At 35.3% G+C, this 20,438-nt stretch overlaps 1 protein-coding gene across 6 annotated transcripts in view; it reads right to left on the bottom strand.

The window, feature by feature from the left end:
- Positions 1-446: 446 nt before the first annotated feature.
- C2CD5 (C2 calcium dependent domain containing 5) overlaps positions 447-20,438 on the bottom strand; it is a 94,841-nt gene continuing 74,849 nt past the window's right edge. For 4 of the 6 annotated variants that reach the window (XM_023755517.1, XM_023755520.1, XM_023755519.1 and 1 more), the window contains 7 exons: positions 19,773-19,860; positions 15,794-15,880; positions 6,707-6,757; positions 5,717-5,818; positions 4,000-4,190; positions 2,912-3,058; positions 447-1,748 (listed from right to left, as the gene is read on the bottom strand). In XM_023755517.1, the coding sequence (XP_023611285.1) occupies positions 1,617-1,748; positions 2,912-3,058; positions 4,000-4,190; positions 5,717-5,818; positions 6,707-6,757; positions 15,794-15,880; positions 19,773-19,860 (798 nt within the window). In that variant the 3' untranslated portion in view covers positions 447-1,616. The remainder of the gene's footprint in view (positions 1,749-2,911; positions 3,059-3,999; positions 4,191-5,716; positions 5,819-6,706; positions 6,758-15,793; positions 15,881-19,772; positions 19,861-20,438) is intronic. The other 2 variants (XM_023755518.1, XM_023755521.1) reach the window with 2 other exon arrangements.

Below are 20,438 nucleotides of genomic sequence, written 5' to 3'. Positions count from 1 at the left end.
GCCTGGCATGTAGTAAGCATTCAATAAACATTAGCAATCATTACAGGGCTATAAACCACATTTTATAAATTATTTTCTTGTGTAGTTCATGAAAATAAGCTTCATGAGAGCAGTAACTTAGGTGTGTGCTTTTTCACTGTTTAAAACTATGCCTTGGGATCTGTAGGCCTTCATAAATAGTTGTTGAATGAATACCTACCTACCTACCTACCAAAGACACAGAGTGCCACAATTTTATATATATTTTTATTTATATATTTATATATTTATATATTTATATATTTATATTTTTCCCCAAAATTAAGAACAGGGCTTTGCATAGAGTAGATGCACAACAGATGTTTATTGATTGAAGGAACGAATGAAGATGATCAAATGTCAAGTGACTCCAGAATACTGACAGTAGTGTATCCAGGGGGTAAAAAAGAGATTAAGGAATATTCCAGTATCTTTATAAACATTTTATTTAAAAATAAAAATTATAAACAAAATACAGAAAAATATTGACACCTGTGATAACAAGAAAATGACTCCTAATCTTTAGGGCAGTTTGTTATCCTGGAAGAGCAAAATCATGAGTTTTATAAAGAAATTTGATTGTGCAAAGGAAGAGTGTACTTTTTAAGGTTCATTTAAAACAGGTATTTGGCATTGACAGAAAAAGTATCCCTATGTATACATTCAACATTTTGCAGCATATTTACATTCAAGTTACATTTCCGAATTCTATGCCAAATACAGTCTAACTCACCATCAAAAGTCCCTAAGACATTACTAAAATTCTATTTGGTAGAAGTGCATTATTATTTTATTAGAAAATAATTTTATGTTCCTATTAGATCAATTATATTTTAACTATTTCAACAAAATTCACTGACTTTTTTTTCCCCTGGTGAAGCCAAACCTCTTCTAGACAAATTAAGCACCAACTGAAATGGGACACTTATAAAGTTAAATAGTAATTTATTTTCCTCCCTCCTCAGAGATATCATTAAAACTTTCAATAAAAGGACACAGGCACTGATATTCTGTCTTCTTTCACAGTAGCTAAGACATATGGATACAAGCAGTGGAATTGGAACTTCTTTTTAAAAGATGGCCGAAGCACTGCTCCCCTTCAGTTGTGACCAAATTCCTCATCAAAATAAAACGCATTAAGAAACCCACATCATTTTCTGAAAACTTTTCTCCATTTTCCCACACATCCCTCAAATCAGACCATTTCTTCATTAACAATTTGTGAATCTGTTGCTTAACTTTCTGAAGTTACATTAGGGCAGCTATCTTAGTTTCCTGATGATCTTCCCATTTCATTTTGTAAATTATGATTTTACTAAAATCAACAAAAATTACAAATATCACCCACCTACAGTTCTCTGAGAAATTTAACTTACTCATGAGGCCTGTCTATCTAAGCTTGGCAAACAAAATGTCAAGATTAGAAAATTCTCATGCTTCCAAGAGATTCTAGACAAATCAAATCTACTCATAATGTATCAATTCTTTTTGAATTATCTCAGGTCAAGTTCAATTTTTTAAGAAGTCTAGAAAGATAATGACAAAACAATGGAGACAGATAAATGTCACGTAGCTGAGCTCTTTCTTTCTAATTTACTTCAGGTTGTAACGTCTCCTCCAGGACATGATGACTGGCAGTTGGCAGTAGGTGGCTGAGATGATACCACTTCTAATTCAGATTCACGGACAAAAATCACTGCATCACCACTTACATTTATAAGACACTGTGCCTATAAGAACAACGGGACATGTTCAGTCACAAATTCAACAATATGCTCATACTCGTCTGTTACTTTAGGGGCACCACATTCATTAGAGAAAAGATAGACAACCCACTAGAAAAATGAGCAAAGAAGGCAATTCATAAGAAAGTAAACTCAAAGAAACATTCATTATAGTCATTTAATTTTTAAAGGACTCTAACAATTTTGAGTTATCTTAACAAAAATGATAAAAGAAATTTATTCTAAAATTTAACCTAAGCAGTACACTTTAGCCCCCATTAACAGAATTACATTACTTATTTAAAAACGAAACAAAGCAGTGTGGCCCCATTATGATGTACTTTTCACCAGCATGGCAGTGAGAACCTGATGGCATCATAATCCAAACTAGAGGAGGGCTTTTTGAATATATATATATTGATTGATTTCAGAGAGGAATGGAGAGAGAAAGATAGAAACATCAGTGATGAGAGACAATCATTGATTGACTGCCTCCTGCACACCCCACAATGGGGATCAAGACCGCAACTCAGGCTTGTGCCATGACTGTTAATCCAACAGTGACCTCCTGGTTCATAGGTTGATGCTCAACCACTGAGTCACGCCTATCAGGAGGCATTTTTAACTCTCCTCAGTTAGCCATCACTGTATTCCAAAGATCCACCAAGATGATGATGAAAAAAATAGTAAATCAGAAGCCCAGTCTGCGTCGTCTCGCAGTCTGGGATTCCTCTCACAGTCCCGGACCCCTTGCTCCTTACTGCCCGCCTGCTCACTACTCCTTACCACTCAGCTCACTGCTCCTTAGCGCTGCCACGGAGGCAGGAGAGGCTTCCGCCACCACTGCTGCGCTAGCAGGGCCATGAGCCCGGCTTCTGGCTGGGCGGTGCTCCCCCTGTGGGAGCGCACTGACCACCAGGGGGCAGCTCCTGCGTTGAGCGCCTGCCCCCTGGTGGTCAGTGTGCATCAGAGCGACCAGTCGTTCTGGTCGTTCTGCCGTAATGGTCGCTTAGGCTTTTATTATATAGATTCTTTAGAACAAGTTCTAAGCATCGAGAATCAAAGAGCTTTATAAAGAGCAAATCTCTTTTACAGGGGAGGGTGGCAGGTGGGAAGGCCATGGGGGACATTCCCAGGTTCCCGGTCAGAGGTCTTTAACTACCTCTTACCTGGTTCTTATTTGGATTCTCCATGAAGACACACTGCTTCATGATGTAGGAGACAACAGCATTCCCTCCTAATGCAGCAACATGAGCTCTCACCATTGCAAACACCTCAGCGACAAAAGCATGGAGAAAACCACTGACTCCTCCTTCCTACATAATAATGCACAGGAAAATCAAATTATGTACTTGTATAAATAAATGTATATAAAATGTCAAAGAAGATATATTAAAACATCGACAATGATCTTAATATAATGGATTATTTTAATGTCCTTCATGAGGACTTGTTGCATGAATGAACAAACCTTTACTGAACACATATCTATGATAGGGATTACTCTCCTTATTTTACAGATGATGAAGCTCAAAGAATTTGTTATGTGCCCATGACTAGCTATGATCACATGACTAGTAAATAAATGGCAGAGCAAGAATTCAAATTGTTCCTCCATCTTCAACATCTCCCTCTATCAAATTGTTCCCATCCTCCTTCAAATAAATTAATGATAAATATAAACAATAAAACCTCCCCGCTATCCATATCTCCCCTTCTGAACCATATTCTAGTCATGTTTACCTTTTATCAGTTTCTCAAAAGTGTCAAGCACTTTCTCTGCCTCAGGTCTTTATATATGCTGCTCCTGAAGGTTCTAAGGATCGTTACCCAATTTTCTACCAGGATAACTCGTATCTAGTTCTTTAGGTCCTGGCTGAAATGGAACTTCCTCAGAGATACCCTCCCTAAATCTAAAGTGAGTTCCCCCGTTATATTTTCTAATGGCCTCTATTATATTACTTACTAACACGTAAGTATTTGTTTAATATCCACCATGCTCCAGTTTCACTAGACTGTGAATTCCATCAGGTCCAGGGCCCCATCTGTTTTGTTCATAAGTCTTATGCTAATACTACTGTGTGAAATTTGGAATCAATCCAGACAGGTTATTGGCGGGGGGGTGGGGGGTGGGGGGGGATGTGTGTGTTACTTTTGGCAAAAAAAAAAAAAAAAATGAAACTTGTTTAGTTTTGTCACTAATATCTTCAGTCATAGAAAATTCACAAAAATAATGAAATAACATCCATAAAATTACCTCACGTAGAGAAGTGGTTTCCCGAATAAAAAACATGTTAATTATCCCAAGATATTTCGTTATTTTTGCTCCAGGAATGAAAGAAAGAGGTGTCATCTTAACAACCCCAACTGTAGAATTTGCACAAGGTGGAGCAGAACGATTCCGGAAATTTCCTTCACTCATTGGACTTGCTTTTTCAACTGTCACAGCTAAAAATTGGAGAAAGAAGAGAAAGCACCAGGATCAGATGCCAGTAACTCAATTACACCCCCAAGGTTTCCGAGTAAGTGGTGACAACATTCAGCTGTCTGTGAGGCTAAGCCATGTCATGAAAGTCAAGAAATTATCATGCACTGCATGCAATTTAAAGAGAGAGAGAAAGAAAAACATAAGAGAAAATGCTGAAATGGAATTCTTTTGGAAGAAAAATGGCATTCCTGCAAAAGAAAATGTTGATGCGGTGTAGCTATACATACAATGATCGTTATAAAGTGAAGAAAAAGAAAAAGCGGCAGAGCAATTAAAAATTATCTGCTGTGGGAACAAATTATTACAAAGAGTGTGAAAGTTGTTATATTTCCCAGTTTTTTCTCCAACTTTTTCAGATGACTTCATCATTGTCAACTTGTAGATAAACCTTGTTAACTAGTTGTAAAAGGTTTATTTTCCAAACCATTTTGATCAAACTCATAATTTTAAAAACTTAGAAATGACCTTGGCTATCTAAAAGTTGATTGTTATAAAATATAAATAATAATAGCTATCACTTATCAAATAACTATTATAAACCAGGCACATATATACATCTAATCCTTACAACAACCCAGCAACCTAGGTTTTATCCCCATTTTCAACATGAGGAAACTGAGGCTCAGAGAAGTTAAATAACTTTCCCAAGGTCACACAGCTATTAAAATGGCACTTCTAAGATTCAAAACCAGATCAACAGGTTCCATATCCTGTGATCTTTCCTCTACAAGATAGTTCTTTCCCTATTAATGTACTATAAACTCTGACACTCAAATACATTTACCTCAGAATCTACCAAAACACATGGAGTATAGATAAAGAGCATATGATGATCTTGATTCTAACAGTGAGATGAGTTTACTTTCTCTCTAAAAATACCTCATTCTTTCAGCCCTCTGGATATCACACTTGGTAAACTGACACATGCCATAGGCTAGATCAGTGGTTCTCAACCTTCCTAATGCCGCGACCCTTTAATACAGTTCCTCATGTTGTGGTGACCCCCAATTTCATTGTTACAAATTGAACATAAAGCATAGTGATTAATCACAAAAACAATATGTAATTATATATGCGTTTTCCGATGGTCTTAGGCGACCCCTGTGAAAGGGTCGTTCGACCCCCAAAGGGATCGCGACCCACAGGTTGAGAACCACTGGGCTAGATAGTACCTTGGGTCCTGGAATAGTATCTCTTCAATAAGAGAGCTGACAATTTCCTTCCACTAGAAGAATATAATATCTATTTATATACTTTTAAGAATACCTTCACAAAAAGTGAAATTAAAAAAAAATTCTACAGTTAAAATCAACAAATCTAAAGGCCCTTCAATAACTTCTGTTAAATGACCATTAGTCTGCAGCTTTCACACTCCAACACATGATTGATTCGCAATGTTATTACTGGGTGGAAAAGTCTAGCCTCCACCACTGGGAAATCAGGGATATGCTTCTCAGATCATAATGTGGTAGAAACATCCGCCTACTTGTCTTAATTGATCCGCGCCTTATGGTCTGAGCTTTCAGTTTAATGAGCTCTATCCAGCTGCTGCATCTGTCTGCAAAGGAACTGTAATCAACTGACGTTGCTGGAAACACAGACAGAAAACAAAAGAAAAAATATGTATGACGTCTCTTACTCGTCATAACACTCCTTCCGATGACGTAATTTAACTGTAATACAGAAAAAGAATGGTCCCTTTCAAGTCAGATAAGAGAGACAGTAAAGAGTCAAGCTTTAGACACTGATTTGTCCAAAACCAATTTCTCAGTTAGCTGGCTGAGCGTTTTTGGTGATGTCATAGTTGTGTAGTCTCTTAGGGAAAACGGAAGTGGGGTTTAACAGAAATATCAGGACCACATACCATGTTTTAACTAACTTTCTCCCCATTCTTTTTACTTTACAATGTTTTAGCTGTTTATACTTTAGGACTTTAATTTGCAATCCAAACTTTGTGAATAATTGCCTTCCTATGTCTACTTTAAAATCAAAACAAAAAATAATGAGTCAGATATTGAAGAATAGATGAAAAAAATCACTCGTTGACTTATCTTTTATTAAAATACCTTCTTTCTACCAAGAGTAACAGGAAAGCCAAAGGATCGCTTCTGTCCATATTCTCTTTTCCATGTATGATTTTTGGCAACAAAGCTGCTGATAACACAGGGTAGGGTGGCAGGTGTGAACCTATCAAGTTCTCCTTCTAAAAGAATAACTTTTACTACTACTGAGCAAAAAAATATATATATATTAAAAAGCTAAACTTTTATTTTTAGAAACTGGAAAACTATGAAAATGCTTTAAATTTTTAAAATATTAGTTTTATTAATGTTTTTGAGACACATTCTAACTACAAGAAGGCCACATTTTGGTGTCTGAATTCCACTGTCCAGTGCATTTTTCCATTGTCTGTATGTTTATGCACCACCACACTAGAATTTCACACCTTGGTGACTATTTGATTAGACGAACTCACCTCTCTGTGCAGCTGGTATACCTGAGTTAGAACTTGCACTCTCCAGGTGTTCTAATAAGACAATATGAACAGCATTAGCTTGGATGCTAAGTATAAATCAGTTTCTCTTCTTTGCTGTTTGTAAGTACTCTCTATAAGCCAGAAGAATAGGAGGAACTCTTTATGGCTTCATTGTAAAAGCAAACCAAATAGAAGTATTTCGATTTCTAATGCAATTTCTATTGACATATGAAAACTAGCTCAGTTAATAAATACCATGCCAAGGAAGACTACTTGTTAGTATAACACAAAAAGAGTTTCAGAAACTTCATAGGCATGAGAAAATATAAACACCGTAACAAATAGGATGAAAGCAGAATGTAAGAAAACTGAGCAGAGAAAAGGGTTGATGAATTGGGAAGAAAATCTGAAGTGAAATATGGAAGGGAAACATTTGTGTGGGGAAGAGCTAGTAAGATTAAAAATTACAGACAAGGCAATGACCGATGTCTCACAGACAAACACAAGCTCCTTACTAGCCATAACCCTCCCCCTGACCACCAACCCCTTCATTCGAGGACATCACTGTCAGCAACTTCCTCTGGTGGTATCAAGACTTTGTGGAACGAAAAAGTGACTGTTCTCCATAGAAATAACCGGGAATCCCAATCACTTCCTTTCCAGTACCTCATAAAAATAGCATCCAGAATTTTCTCTGATATTTTATATTTTTTATAGATTTTTAAGGTATTGTACAAATTTAAACAGTACTATAAAAATCATCTATTTCTACTGTTCAGGATCTATCCACACTAGCACATTTGAATTTTTGTTTCAAAGAATTTTATAATTGAAGGAATAGTGTTGTCAAGTAGAAATAACCCATAAGAAATACTGAGAATTATTTGGGTCAGCCAATTGTTTTTTTTTAATTTATAAACTAATTAATATTTTTTGTCTCTGCCTAATGGGTTGATCTTTTGGTACTATTCTTAAGTTAATAAAATTTATACTTTCCAAAAGTAAGATTTGTACAGAATGTTTCTGATAATTGGGTGTAATGGAAGTGTCTCCCATGCCGCCCTCCTCCCCCATTTTTATAGGTCAAGTGGCCACTAGCTAATACTGAGCGTGTACAATGGTTGACATGCCTCTTAAAATAGAGAGCTGATAAATAAACAGGGTCACTAGGTGGGGTCCACAAAATGCCTGTGAGGGTGCTATGCTGTGGACATGCCCTGATAATCATGGCCTCAGACTGGAGATCCAGACAGGGAGAGTCCTCTGGATTCCGGATCCTGAGGGAACTGGAAGCCGAGGAGGAGATGGAATCTGCAGGAAGAAGGCCAGACAGAGCTGACATCTTGAGGCCGATTAGATCTCTAGGGACAGCTCAGCACAGCAAGACCCAGTGCTGGGACAGCCAGAGACCTACCCCAGGCTTCCATGTCTCAGGAGGGTCCCAGGGTTCTCATATGCCCTTGGTGAGCACAGAATTATAGAAAATTAGGAATTCTGTGAAAGTTTTTAAAATGTAGGAAAGCTAAAAAAAATGTGAAAATCACTAAAGTGAAATTATCTTCTGTACCTCAATATTATCTGAGTAATATGGGATTCCTCAGTAGCAACTATATATGTTAGAGGCAAATGTCCACAAAAAGAGCTTAAATGTAAAAAGTGTCTGTTCCCTCCCAGCCAGTGTGGCTCAGCAGTTGAGCATCTATCCCAGGAACCAAGAGGTCATGGTTTGATTCTCAGTCAGGGCATATGCCCAGGTTGCAGGCTCAATCCCCTGTACAGGTTTGCAGGAGGCAAGCAGTCGATGGTGTTGCTCTCTCATCTATGTTTCTATCTATCCTTCTCCCTTCCTCTCTCTCTAAAAATCAATAAAAACACATTTTTAAAAAAAGAACTTTGTCTTAAAAAGAAAAAAATGTATCTGTTCCCATCTCTAAGTATAGCCAGTGGAAAAAAACCACAAAGGTATACAATGATGGGTATAATATTTGTGTTTTTAAAAAATATATATATATTTGCAAAGACAGATAATAAGCTATTAAGAGTAGTTGCCCCGCCTGGCCGGTGTGGCTCACTGGCTGAGCATCGACCCATGAACCAGAGGTCACAGTTCAATTCCCAGTTAGGGCACATGCCCAGGTTTCTGAGTTCAATCCCCAGAAGGGGGCATGCAGGAGGCAGCCAGTCCATAATGTTTCTCTCATCGATGTTTCTATCCCTCTTTCCCTTTCCCTTCCTCTCTCTGAAATCAATAAAGACATATTTAAAGAGTAGTAGTTGCCTCTTGGGAAGGGAAATGAAGGGAGATGAATGCTTTATTGGACTATATGATTTTTTGGTAGGATTTGAATTTTCCACCATGTGCATTTACTACTTTTCCCATCAAATTTTACAAAGGATAGGGAAGAGGGAAAATATTTATTCCTGGCCCTCAAATATGAATGTGTTTGAATTAAAATCTGAAAAAAAAATCAGTTTTAAAATTGGAGACATTCTTAAGGGAAAGGGCAAGTGAAAAGATTTATCTCACTTAAGAAGAGCAGGTTCATCTGTTAATATGCTAGCTATGACCTTAATTTTTTCTCTCCGAGAAAAAGCCCAAGGTGAGCTGGTTCTGACAGCACCTTGGACTGGTTTGACTACTTCAAATATCTCATGACCTTGGGCTCTCTATCACACTGCTCCTTCTGATTACAATTTGCCTTCCCAGGCAACAGGCTTTTCAGAAGAGAAACTACTATATATATATAAGCTGTCTGGCTCATTGACAAACTAGTAATTTTGGTTAAAAAGAAATTAAAAGTACATACGTAATCTCTATGCCAATAGTACAAAAAAACAAAACAAAAAACAACAACAACAACAACAAAAAACAACACTTCATATATAGGGAAAGAAATCTTATTTAAGTCATTTGGGCTTTGTCGAGGGCTAATGCTTAGTGTGGGCCATTTGTGTATCTACGTGAAAGAGTTTGAGACAAACGCTTATGTTAGGTCCCCATTCTAGCTGTAAAGAGAGTCTCAATCAAGCCACATGGCAGCCTACTTCTCTTATGATTTCCTTTCCCACTGAATACAAGAAAAAGATTATTTTGTTTTAAAAAAGCACAAGTGATAACCCTATTATACCCAAATAAACAACCCTAGAAAGTTAGCATGGCACGCACACAGCACATATGGCTTTCTTATTCTCTTAGTACATTCTAGCAATATTTAACAAGCCCTAATGGTGTGGGGAGGGGGACTAACCTAAGTTAAAAGCAGTTTAGTGAAAATGAGCAAAATGATGACAAAGAAAAAAATGTGGCAAGATTTCTTTCTCCCTCAATTATACATGTTCCAATGCCTCTAAAGGTTGAGGCTTCCCTATTTTCCTAAATAATCTGTCATACCAATGACAAAGATGTTGATTAACTATGATAAAGTTCTATACTGACCACTAACTCTTCTGACCACTTACTCACTTTATATCATTAGAATTCACAGAACATCTTTGCTCTTAATAATTAAAATATATTAGAGACAATCTTACCTGGTCAACCTAAGAAAATTACTAAAACTGAAAAAATTCCTGCAAATTATGAAAAAGTTCTCTGGCAGATTATGCATTTCCATCAATCTATAATGCACTGATTAGCTAAGTCATATAACTATAAAATCTGGATTAATATCCAAGTTAGATAATGGATGTATATGAACATTCAGCATAAACTTTGTCCATAATTATATTCAAATACTGGTGGATTGGTAATCAAATGGCCATATTATAGTTAAAAATTATTAAGGCATAGAAAAAGATAGACCTTCAATTTGGACAGTCCATAGGGGAAAAAAATTTTCAATTATAAAGGTAATACATACACTAGAGGACAAAGACAAGTAGCTTCTCTATCTGGGTCGTTAAAGCTTCCAGCTAAAGGTGTACAACATCCTAAACCACTTGTGCTTTTCCTTTAACCACCTATTGTTTTCCTGCCTCCATTACCAGGTACCCACTCCTTCTCTCCATCCTTTATATCGTCTCTTCCAAATAATCCGTTTTCCATCAGTAACTCAATTCAATTTTTCTTTGCTTTTTTTTTTTACTACCTACTCCAGATTTTACTCTCCTCAAGCTACCTTAAAGAAGCTAAAATTCCTTAACCCTACTTCTCCGTCAATTCTTTTCTTCCTTCCTTCCCATTTTGTGGGTAAGTTTTCCACACACTCTCCTCTCTTTAGTTTCTATTTTCCTCTCATTCTCCTTTCCCTCGGTATCTCTCCCTTTCAAAATCTCCCGTGGATTGTTGTGGTCATCAATAACATGGAGAACTTTCTATTGTTGATACCATTTGGTCATTGTGACAAAATATATTTTAAAGAGAGAGAGAGAAAAAACAGGCACGCAATGAGTTGTTAATATATAAAGGGATTTTAGTTAGTATAATGAATTATATAGACTTGTAAGAATTCAGTACAGTTAGTTGGCAGAAAAAAAATGAAAGCTAACTTTAAAGGTTTCATAGATTTATATTTCTAATAGCTAGTTTAAAATAATGTGAGGGAAGTCATTAAATTTAAAAAATTAAGATATCTTTTAAAATCAAATTTGATTTAACAAAAAGAAAAACTAACTCTTATAAGCCTACAATAAAAGTAAAGATAAAAAAAAACTTCTGATGTGGATACCTAATTATGGAGTATAACGTATTAAAGGAATAAGCCAACTTGTTTTCTTTTATATTGAAACCCAGATTTTGGCCTATGCTTGTCACATTAGTCAGCAGCTGCTTGATGAAAAGAGTAATCTTGGCAGCATATAGCTTATGCCACTGAGCATGAGGAAATCACGCCGGCATAAAGCAAAATGAAAGCAGAAACAAGGTGGGTATAAAAACTTCTCTATGTCATGCGGACTGGGGTTCATTTCCCCGACGGGGAGCCAAAAAACAACAACAACAACGACAAAAAAAACTTCTCTATACAGTTTTATCCAACAGTATATAAAAACTAGGATTGACTTAATCAAACCTTTAAAGTCTTAACACTCTCAAAATTTTAATGAAAATAACTATCCTATTATAGATTAGATTTTTAAAGTATTTGAAATTTATTAATAATAGAATATAATTCATACACTTTTGTCATGAATGTAAGTCCTTAAACCCTACAATATGGTATCTAATACCTCAAGATTTATATCTTTAGAAATGCATCTAAAGCTAATCTTTTATGAAAATTACATATGTTTAAAATTCTTGAGATCAACTACAGTTTATGAGAAAAATCTTACTTATTTTTTACTTTCCACGCAAATTATATTCACTCAGAGTCTCCATTTTTACTATATTTGATCCCTTTTTTCCTATATATATCATTTTATAAGTCTCTTGAAACTATTTCGAGAAAAACTGAAGCCTAGATATTAATAGTTAGGAAAAACACTATGAAAGTGGCATAAAAATTCACTACAGCCATCTTTTTTCTCATAAAACAGCTTCATGTGAAAATAATTTATGTCAATGCCACATCATCTATGATCCTCATAGTATCAAAATATTTGGATGACCTTCATATGACAATGTCCTTTAAGAAATTATTTCAGCTCAGCACCTTTTAATATTTCAAATCTGAAAAATCAAGATAACTAGCAAGGTAACATCAAGCCAACCATAAATTTGAGACATACTTCAAACTATTTTGTTACCTTGAGAAACAAAACCAAATATAACAAAAGATGGAAGAAAAAAAATTGAATATGGATGGACAATTCAGGCCCAGGCTTACTCTATACACAGAATTAGGATACAAATAATTGAAGCATCTTTTCTTCACATAATATTCACTCATTTCCAATAACATGAAAGGATAAGAAAAGGTTTATCTACAAGTGAAAAGATGGAAGCATTAATAAACATACTGTGCTTAACTTAGCTCTTAAAACTACTCTGTCAACATAAAAGGAAATGAACATTTTAACAAATTATCCTATTTGTGATAAGAACATGAAGAATAAATTAGAATCCAAAATTTTCAGAATTAAAAAAAGAAAAGCTCCATCAGCTTAGCTAACCGAACTAACAAAACTATAAGAACTATATATTTATTTACTTCTCAGTATTAGTAATTTACTTTTAAGCCTCTGTGGGTTGTATATAAAAAAGTAGAGAAGATCCCAACTCGTAGCTCAGTGGTTGAGCGTTGACCTATGAACCAGGAGGTCACGGTTTGATTCCTGATTCCCAGCCAGAGCACATGCCCAGGTTAGGGGCTCGGTCTCCAGTGTGGGGCATGCAGGAGGCAGCCGATTAATGATTAATTCTCTATCATCATTGATGTTTCTATCTCTCCTTTCCTCTCTGAAATCAATAAAAATATATATTTTTAAATAGAGACATTTTTGAACATTTATTCCTAGCACTCTTACCTTGCCCTCTCCTGCCTGTTTCCTCTGAATTGTTATGCTTAATTTTTTCCAGATATTTATATTCTCTACTCAAAGCCTTTCTTCATGTTATAATGCCCAGTTGCTACATTCATGTTATAACACTCTATTATAACATTTTTAGGACCTTTACAAAACTCACCCTATCCTCTAACCTTCGAAAATACTTTCTTTAAAGTAACTTTTTCAAATATATTTGGTATAGCCCATGTTCTCCTAAAAAGACTTTGAGGGAGCAAAGACAATAAATAAGCATGCAACATAAACCACAATTTACAAAACTGTTTACAACAGATACAGATAAACTTTTTAGTGCTTACTGATGATTTTGAAATGCAATATTCATGGAAAAGCACACAGGTTTTTCAGTTAAGCACTTAGTATAAAAAGTTTTATACATATTAGTACTGGTTGTGATGATGTTGATCATTATGAACATGATGATGACAATGATAATAAAGGTGAAATGATCTGATTCCATTATTTCCCAACTTTGAAACCCTTTCTTCAAACAAAATCACATGTAGAAAGCAGATACGCAAAAACACACTGAATCGAAGCTGCTCTAAGTTCAGAGGTAGGGTAGGGGGTCCAGAGACCTACCCCCTCACATCCCCAACCCTTTCAGCTCCCTCCCTTCCCACCCTGCCTCCGGGGAAGTCATGAGGCACCTCCGAAGAAACACTATGGTTTTAAAATTATTGGTTTAACTAATTAGAAGCTATTTGGAAAATTTTAAGTTCATTGTGACCATAGGCATAATTTAGCTTTTGATTTGTTTTTAGTAATGGGAATATGTTAATAATTAAAGAAACACAAACTACAGAAACCCAGGGAATTGGAGAATTTTAATGGCTAGAGGGAACCTTAATCCTTTCACATTTTACAGATGAGGAATTGAGGTTTACTAGTAAGTTGGCCTCAAATCTCACACTTCTGAGTAGCAGAACTGAGAAGAGGTCTGTTGCTTTATTACTCCACCCATGGCCCTTCTCTACACTCCTTAAATTGAATTGCAAATACTTTAGGTATTGTTCAGATATTACTTATTCCACTCAAATTCTTCTTTCCTCATTCTTCAGTTCACACAGTATAATTTACACAAAATATACTAATGACAAGAAATACTAGTTATAATTACCTTTGAAAGCGACTGCAGATACTGTGTTATCAACACAGATAAGGCAAACTTAAGAGTTTAATTTGATCTGCAGAACTCAGTAGCTATTAACATGGTAAAATACAGCTACTAGTAACAGGAACCCCAAGAACACATATATATTCCAACCGATTAGCAATTGATGAAATCTTTTTTGTTAATTAGTTTTTTATTTTGTTTCTTCCCCCCCTCCAACCCCCCCACATTTCAGGGTAAGGATGAATAAAAATGATACCTAAAAGTAGTTTGGAACTAACCCTGCATTAAATACACATTTCTGTATAAAGTAGGCATTAAAAAAATCCTGTCTAGTCAGTTCAAGGGAGATTCTTAACAGTTCTACTTTTTATTCTGGAAGCTATATTTATTTTATAAAGCTGAACTCAGATTATCTTTGGATTTGATTTTTCCTCTCTATTCTTTCAAGGAAGTTGAAGTATGCAAAAATTCTCCATGGAGTTCTAAATTAGAATTTTAATTTAGATAAAAAGAAAAAAGGACCACAGTTACCATGTCAGAAAGTTCCGAATTTGAAAGTACCTCATCTTTTCATCTCCAAAATAAGAGACGGGATCTACTTATCTATATGGACGGGTTTTGCACTGATTTAGTAAAGATTATTAATATACATGCAATGTGAGTATAAAACTATTCTGTATTACATCTAATTTGTCAGATAATATACCTGACAAGAAGAAATCATGAAATAATTTCACTTGTATTATAAAATATAAAAATCAGAAAAGTCAATATGAATTTTTAAATAACAGATGTACCATTTTTCAGAATAAAACATTTAGAAAAAACACGAACTACATTTATTATATATGTAATGCTATGAAGTAAAGTACAATAATTCTATAAATTTTATAATAAAAATTGCACTGAAATCAGAAGAAAAATGAAATAAAAAACTATCATTTTCTCCAAAGAGTATTAGATCAAAGTAGATGTACTGTTATTAAGAGATGATCATTTTGTATTTGAAAAAATGGCAGCATCTTGTAAGTACCTAAAAATGTTCCTCAATTGTACCCAAGATACCTAAAAGAGGCAAAAAACACATTCCTTTCTCACATTACTGCTGCCACCCAAAACCTCTCCAAATACCTCTGGAGAAAATAAGTAGTTTGTTGTCATTTTCAAAATGAATATTTTTGTAAAGGTTTAATTGTTGTTGAAAAAAATTACCAAATGTAATATAAATTTCAAATATATCAAATAAATCACTATGGGAAATCCAAATATCTGAAAATAAAACTTTAATACATTTGATATATAAAATGGAGTCTCATATGAAAAATTACCTTAATAATATGTGCTGATATTACTTGAGAAATTAAAATGAGAATATTACTCCCCCCCTTTATGAATATGAACATAACAATGAAGAAATGAAGAATAAATCTTCATCTCAAGATTCAGTAAGATTATCTACAATAATGAAGCAAGTAAAAAACACCAGAAACTAGGATTTGGGTTTGCATTTCCCTTATTTAACCAACCTTTAGCTGGTGGAAAAGGATGAGAAGGAAGTGAATCTGAACAGAGTTCCAGTGGAAACTGCAGAAGTTCTTCATTATCTGTAGAGGCTTAGGAAGCAAGAAAAACACTAATTATTTAGTAATAACCTACTATTAATTTTTTTAAATTAAGAATCTGGTATAACAGATTGTAAGAAAATACTTTGAACATCTATATGCCAACAAAGTGGGCAACCTAGGAGAAATAGACAAACCCTATGTACAATCTGCCAAAATGTAATCAGGAAGAATCAGAAAACCTGAATAGGCCAATAACAACTAATGAAATTGAAGCAGTAATCAAAAAACTCCCAGCAAACAAAAGCCCTGGACCCAGTGGCTTCACAGGTGAGTTTTACCAAACATTCAAAGACAAATTAACACCTATCCTCCTCAAAATTTTCCAAAAAATTTAAGAGGAGGGAAGACTTCCAAGCTCTTTTTATGAGGCTAGCATTATCCTAATTCCAAAACCAGATAAAGACACTACAAACAAAGAAAATTATAGGCCAAAATCCCTCATGAATGTGGATGCTAAAATCCTCAACAAAATACAAGCAAATAGAATCCAGCAATACATTAAAAAAAATCATACACCATGATCAAGTGGGATCTATTTCAGGAATGCAAAGATGGTTCCATATTCACAAATCAATAAATGTGGTATACCACATAAACAAAATGAAGGATAAAAATCATATGATCATATCAATAGACACAGAAAAAGCATTAGACAAAATCCAGCACCCATTTTTGATAAAAACTCTCAGGAAAGTGGGATAGAGGGATCATAACTCAACATAATAAAGGTCATATATGACAAACCTACAGCTAACAACATACTCAATGGGCAAAAACTAAAAGCATTTCCCTTAAGATCAGGAGCAAGACAGGTATGTCTGTTTTCACCACACTAATTCAACATAATACTGGAGGTTCCTGGCCACAGAGATCAGACAGAAAGAAGAAATAAAATGTATCTAAATTAGAAAGGAGGAAGTAAAACTATCATTATTCGCAGATGACATATATTACACATAGAAAACTCTAAAACATTCTACCAAAAATTGCTAGATTTAGTAAGTAAATTTGGCAAAGTAGCAGGATACAAAATTAATACCTGGAAATAGATGGCATTTTTATACACCAATAATGAACTCTCAGAAAGAGAAATGAAAAAAAAAAAAAAACCCATTTACCATTGCAACAAAAAATAAGGTATCTGGGAATAAACTTAACCAACAAGGTAAAAGTCCTATACTCGGAAAACTATAGAACACTGAAAAAGGAAAGAGAGGAAGATACAAACAAGTGAAAGCATATACCATGTTCATGAACTGAAGAATTAACATCATTAAAATGTCCATACTACCCAAAGCCATCTATAGATTCAATGAAATCCCAATTAAAATACCAACGACATATTTCACAGATCTAGAACAAATATTCCAAAATTTATACAGGACCAAAAAAGACCCTGAATAGCCACAGCAATGTTGAGAAAGAATAACAACATAGGAGGAATCACAATACTTGATATCAACCTATACTACAAAACCACTGTAATCAAAACAGCCTGGTATGATGATCTCATATATGGAATCCAGTGATACGTCTGATAAGGGGTTAAAATAAACTGATGAACAAAATAGATCCAAAGTCACAGAAGCATGGAACAGACTGTGGAATCTCAGAGGGAAGGCAGGGGAGGGTGGGTGGGTAGGAGGAGATCAACCAAAGAACTTGTATACCAGTGCATATATGCATAACCCATGGACACAGACAATAGGGTGGTGAAGGCCTGAGACGGGAGATGGAGGCAGGCTAGAAGAGGTCAATGGGGGAGGGGGAAAAGGAGGACATATGTAATACTTTCAACAATAAAGATTTTTTTAAAAAAAACAGCCTGGTACTGGAACAAAAACAGGCAAATAGACCAATGGAACAGAACAGAGACCCCAGAAATTGACCCACGCCAATATGGTCAATTGGTATTTGACAAAGGAGGCAAGAGCATACAATGGAGTAAAATAGTCTCTTCAATAAATGGTGTTGGGAAAATTGAACAGGTACATGCAAAAAATGAAACTAGACCACCAACTTACACCATATACAAGAATAAACTTAAAATAGATAAAAGACTTAAATATAAGTCACAAAACCATAAAAATCCTAGAAGAAAATATAGGCAGTAAAATCTCAGCCATCTCACTTAGCAATATTTTCACTGAGACTTCACCTTGGGTAAGGGAAACAGAGGAAAAAATTAACAAACGGGACTATATCAAACCAAAAAGCTTCTGCACAGCAAAAGAAACCATCAACAAAATGAAAAGGGAAACTACTGTATGAGAAAACATATTCACCAATGATACATCTGATAAAGGGTTAATTTCCAAATTATACAAAGAACTCATACAACTCAACACCAGGAAGACAAATAATTCAATTAAAAATGGACAAAAGACCTGAATAGACACTTCTACAAAGAGGACATACAGATGGCCAATAAACACATAAAAAAAGGTCAACATCACTAATCATCAGAGAGATGTAAATTAAAACTCCAATGAGGTATCACCTCACACCTGCCAGAATAGCTACCATCAATAAATCAGCACTCAACAAGTGCTGGCGAGGATGATGAGAGAAGGGAACCCTAGTACACTGCTGGTGGGAATGCAAACTGGTGTAGCCACTGTGGAGAACAGTGTGGAGTTTCCTCAAAAAATTAAAGGTGAAACTGCCTTTTGACACAGCGATCCACTTCTAGGAATATATCCTAAGAATCCTGAAACACCAATCAAAAAGAATGTAAGCATCCCTATGTTCATAGCAGTGTTATCTGGAAATAGCCCAAGTGCCCATCAGTAGATGAAGGGATAAAAAAAGCTGTGGTACATTTACACCATGGAATACTATGCAGCAGTAAAAAAGAAGGATCTCTTACCCTTTGAGATAGCATGGATGGACCTGGAGACTACTATGTTAAACTAAATAAGCCAGGTAAAGAAAGACAAATATCACGTGATCTCACATGTGGAATCTAATGAACGAAATAGGTCCAGAGGTATAGATGCATGGAACAGAATAACAGACCTCAGTGGGAGTTGGGAGGTGGGACAGGAAAAGATTAACCAAAGAATATATATGCAATAATGCATAACCTATGGAATAGACAATAGTATGGGGACAGCCTGACGTAGGGTGGAGTTGGGTGGAGAGGGGCAAAAAGGGAGAAAATGGGAGACATCTGAAATACTGTCAAAATATGATGGGCCAGTGTTGCTCAATGGTTGAGCATCAACCCATGGACCAGGAGGCCACAGTTCGATTCCTGGTCAGGGCACATGCCCTGGTTGTGGGCTTGATCTCTAGTAGGGGGCATGCATGAGGCAGCCAATCAATGATTCTCTCATCATTGATGTTTCTATTTCTCGCTCCCTCTGCCCTCCTCTGTAAAATCAATAAAAACATATTTTTTAAATAAATAAATAAATAAAACAAAATCCTACTTTTAACACCTAACAAAAAAAAAAGAATGATACTTTCTAAATTTTACTGGGTAAATGACAACTCTGAGAATCTGTTGACTACTATGGGACTTTTCCTAAGAAACACATGATGCTTACTACATCAGTAGTTTCTCAAATGCCTTGAGGACCTCCTTAGAGCTACTAGGATAGGAACCTCTAAGTTACTGCAGAATTAATATGCTACAATTTAAATCTATAAAACGACAGTATCTCTATGTAAATACCAGTCCACCACCTATTCACGTATAAAAAGTATCAAATCAGCCATATGCTTATCCTCACCGTTACTTTGATAAAGATTAACAAAAAGTGGCAGATTCTCTTCAAGAAACAATTCATTTATTTAATCTACTATCCTCTATATTTTATCACTAAACTATAATGTAGACAAACATGAACTATGATCCCACTCATCATAGATTTACCTCTTTGCAATGACTTTTCAACCTGTGTTTTTGTTGTCTGTAGAGCCTGATTTTTGTCAAAAGTTATTGCAACGGCTGTGACTGTAACCTAGAATCACAGAAACAGTAAGATTAGCAAAATAATCATTGTCAAAATAAGTTTCTTACACTTATTACTCAGTACCATGGAACAACTTAACACTAATTGGCTAATTTGCCTTTCCTGGTTAAGATTCTCAGTTACAATTCCCAGTTATAATTCTGGTTAAAATTCTCAGAGAATTATACATCAGCTCAGATATTTAAACTATAACTAAGCCCAACATGTACACCTAAACAGATATTCCAGAAAGAGCTCGAGAACTCTGTCTAATGGATGGGGACTGGAGAAACTGTATATAAGTACAAATCCTATTGTATATATGCTGGAGCCCAATTGTATGTGATTCCACCTTCAGATAAGCAGAGTTCAGGAAAATAAAATATACACAGTCTGTTTCATATTAATATGTTTCAAAATATTTTAAATAAAACAGGTTACAGTTATTTAATTATGGCATACTTCATAATAGTATAACAGATCAGATAAAAGCTAAAAAATCTTCTTTAACCGGTTGAGGCGAGGCTGAGGAGCTGAAAACTGGAGTAAGAGGAGGAGGCTAGTGGGGGGATGCGAGAGAGGGAAGA

The sequence above is a fragment of the Myotis lucifugus genome, unplaced genomic scaffold (assembly GCF_000147115.1).
Source record: "Myotis lucifugus unplaced genomic scaffold, Myoluc2.0 scaffold_78, whole genome shotgun sequence".
Taxonomy (NCBI): Eukaryota; Metazoa; Chordata; class Mammalia; order Chiroptera; family Vespertilionidae; genus Myotis; species Myotis lucifugus.
Note: the sequence above shows the minus strand (reverse complement) of the source record. Positions and strands in the feature narration are given on the sequence as shown.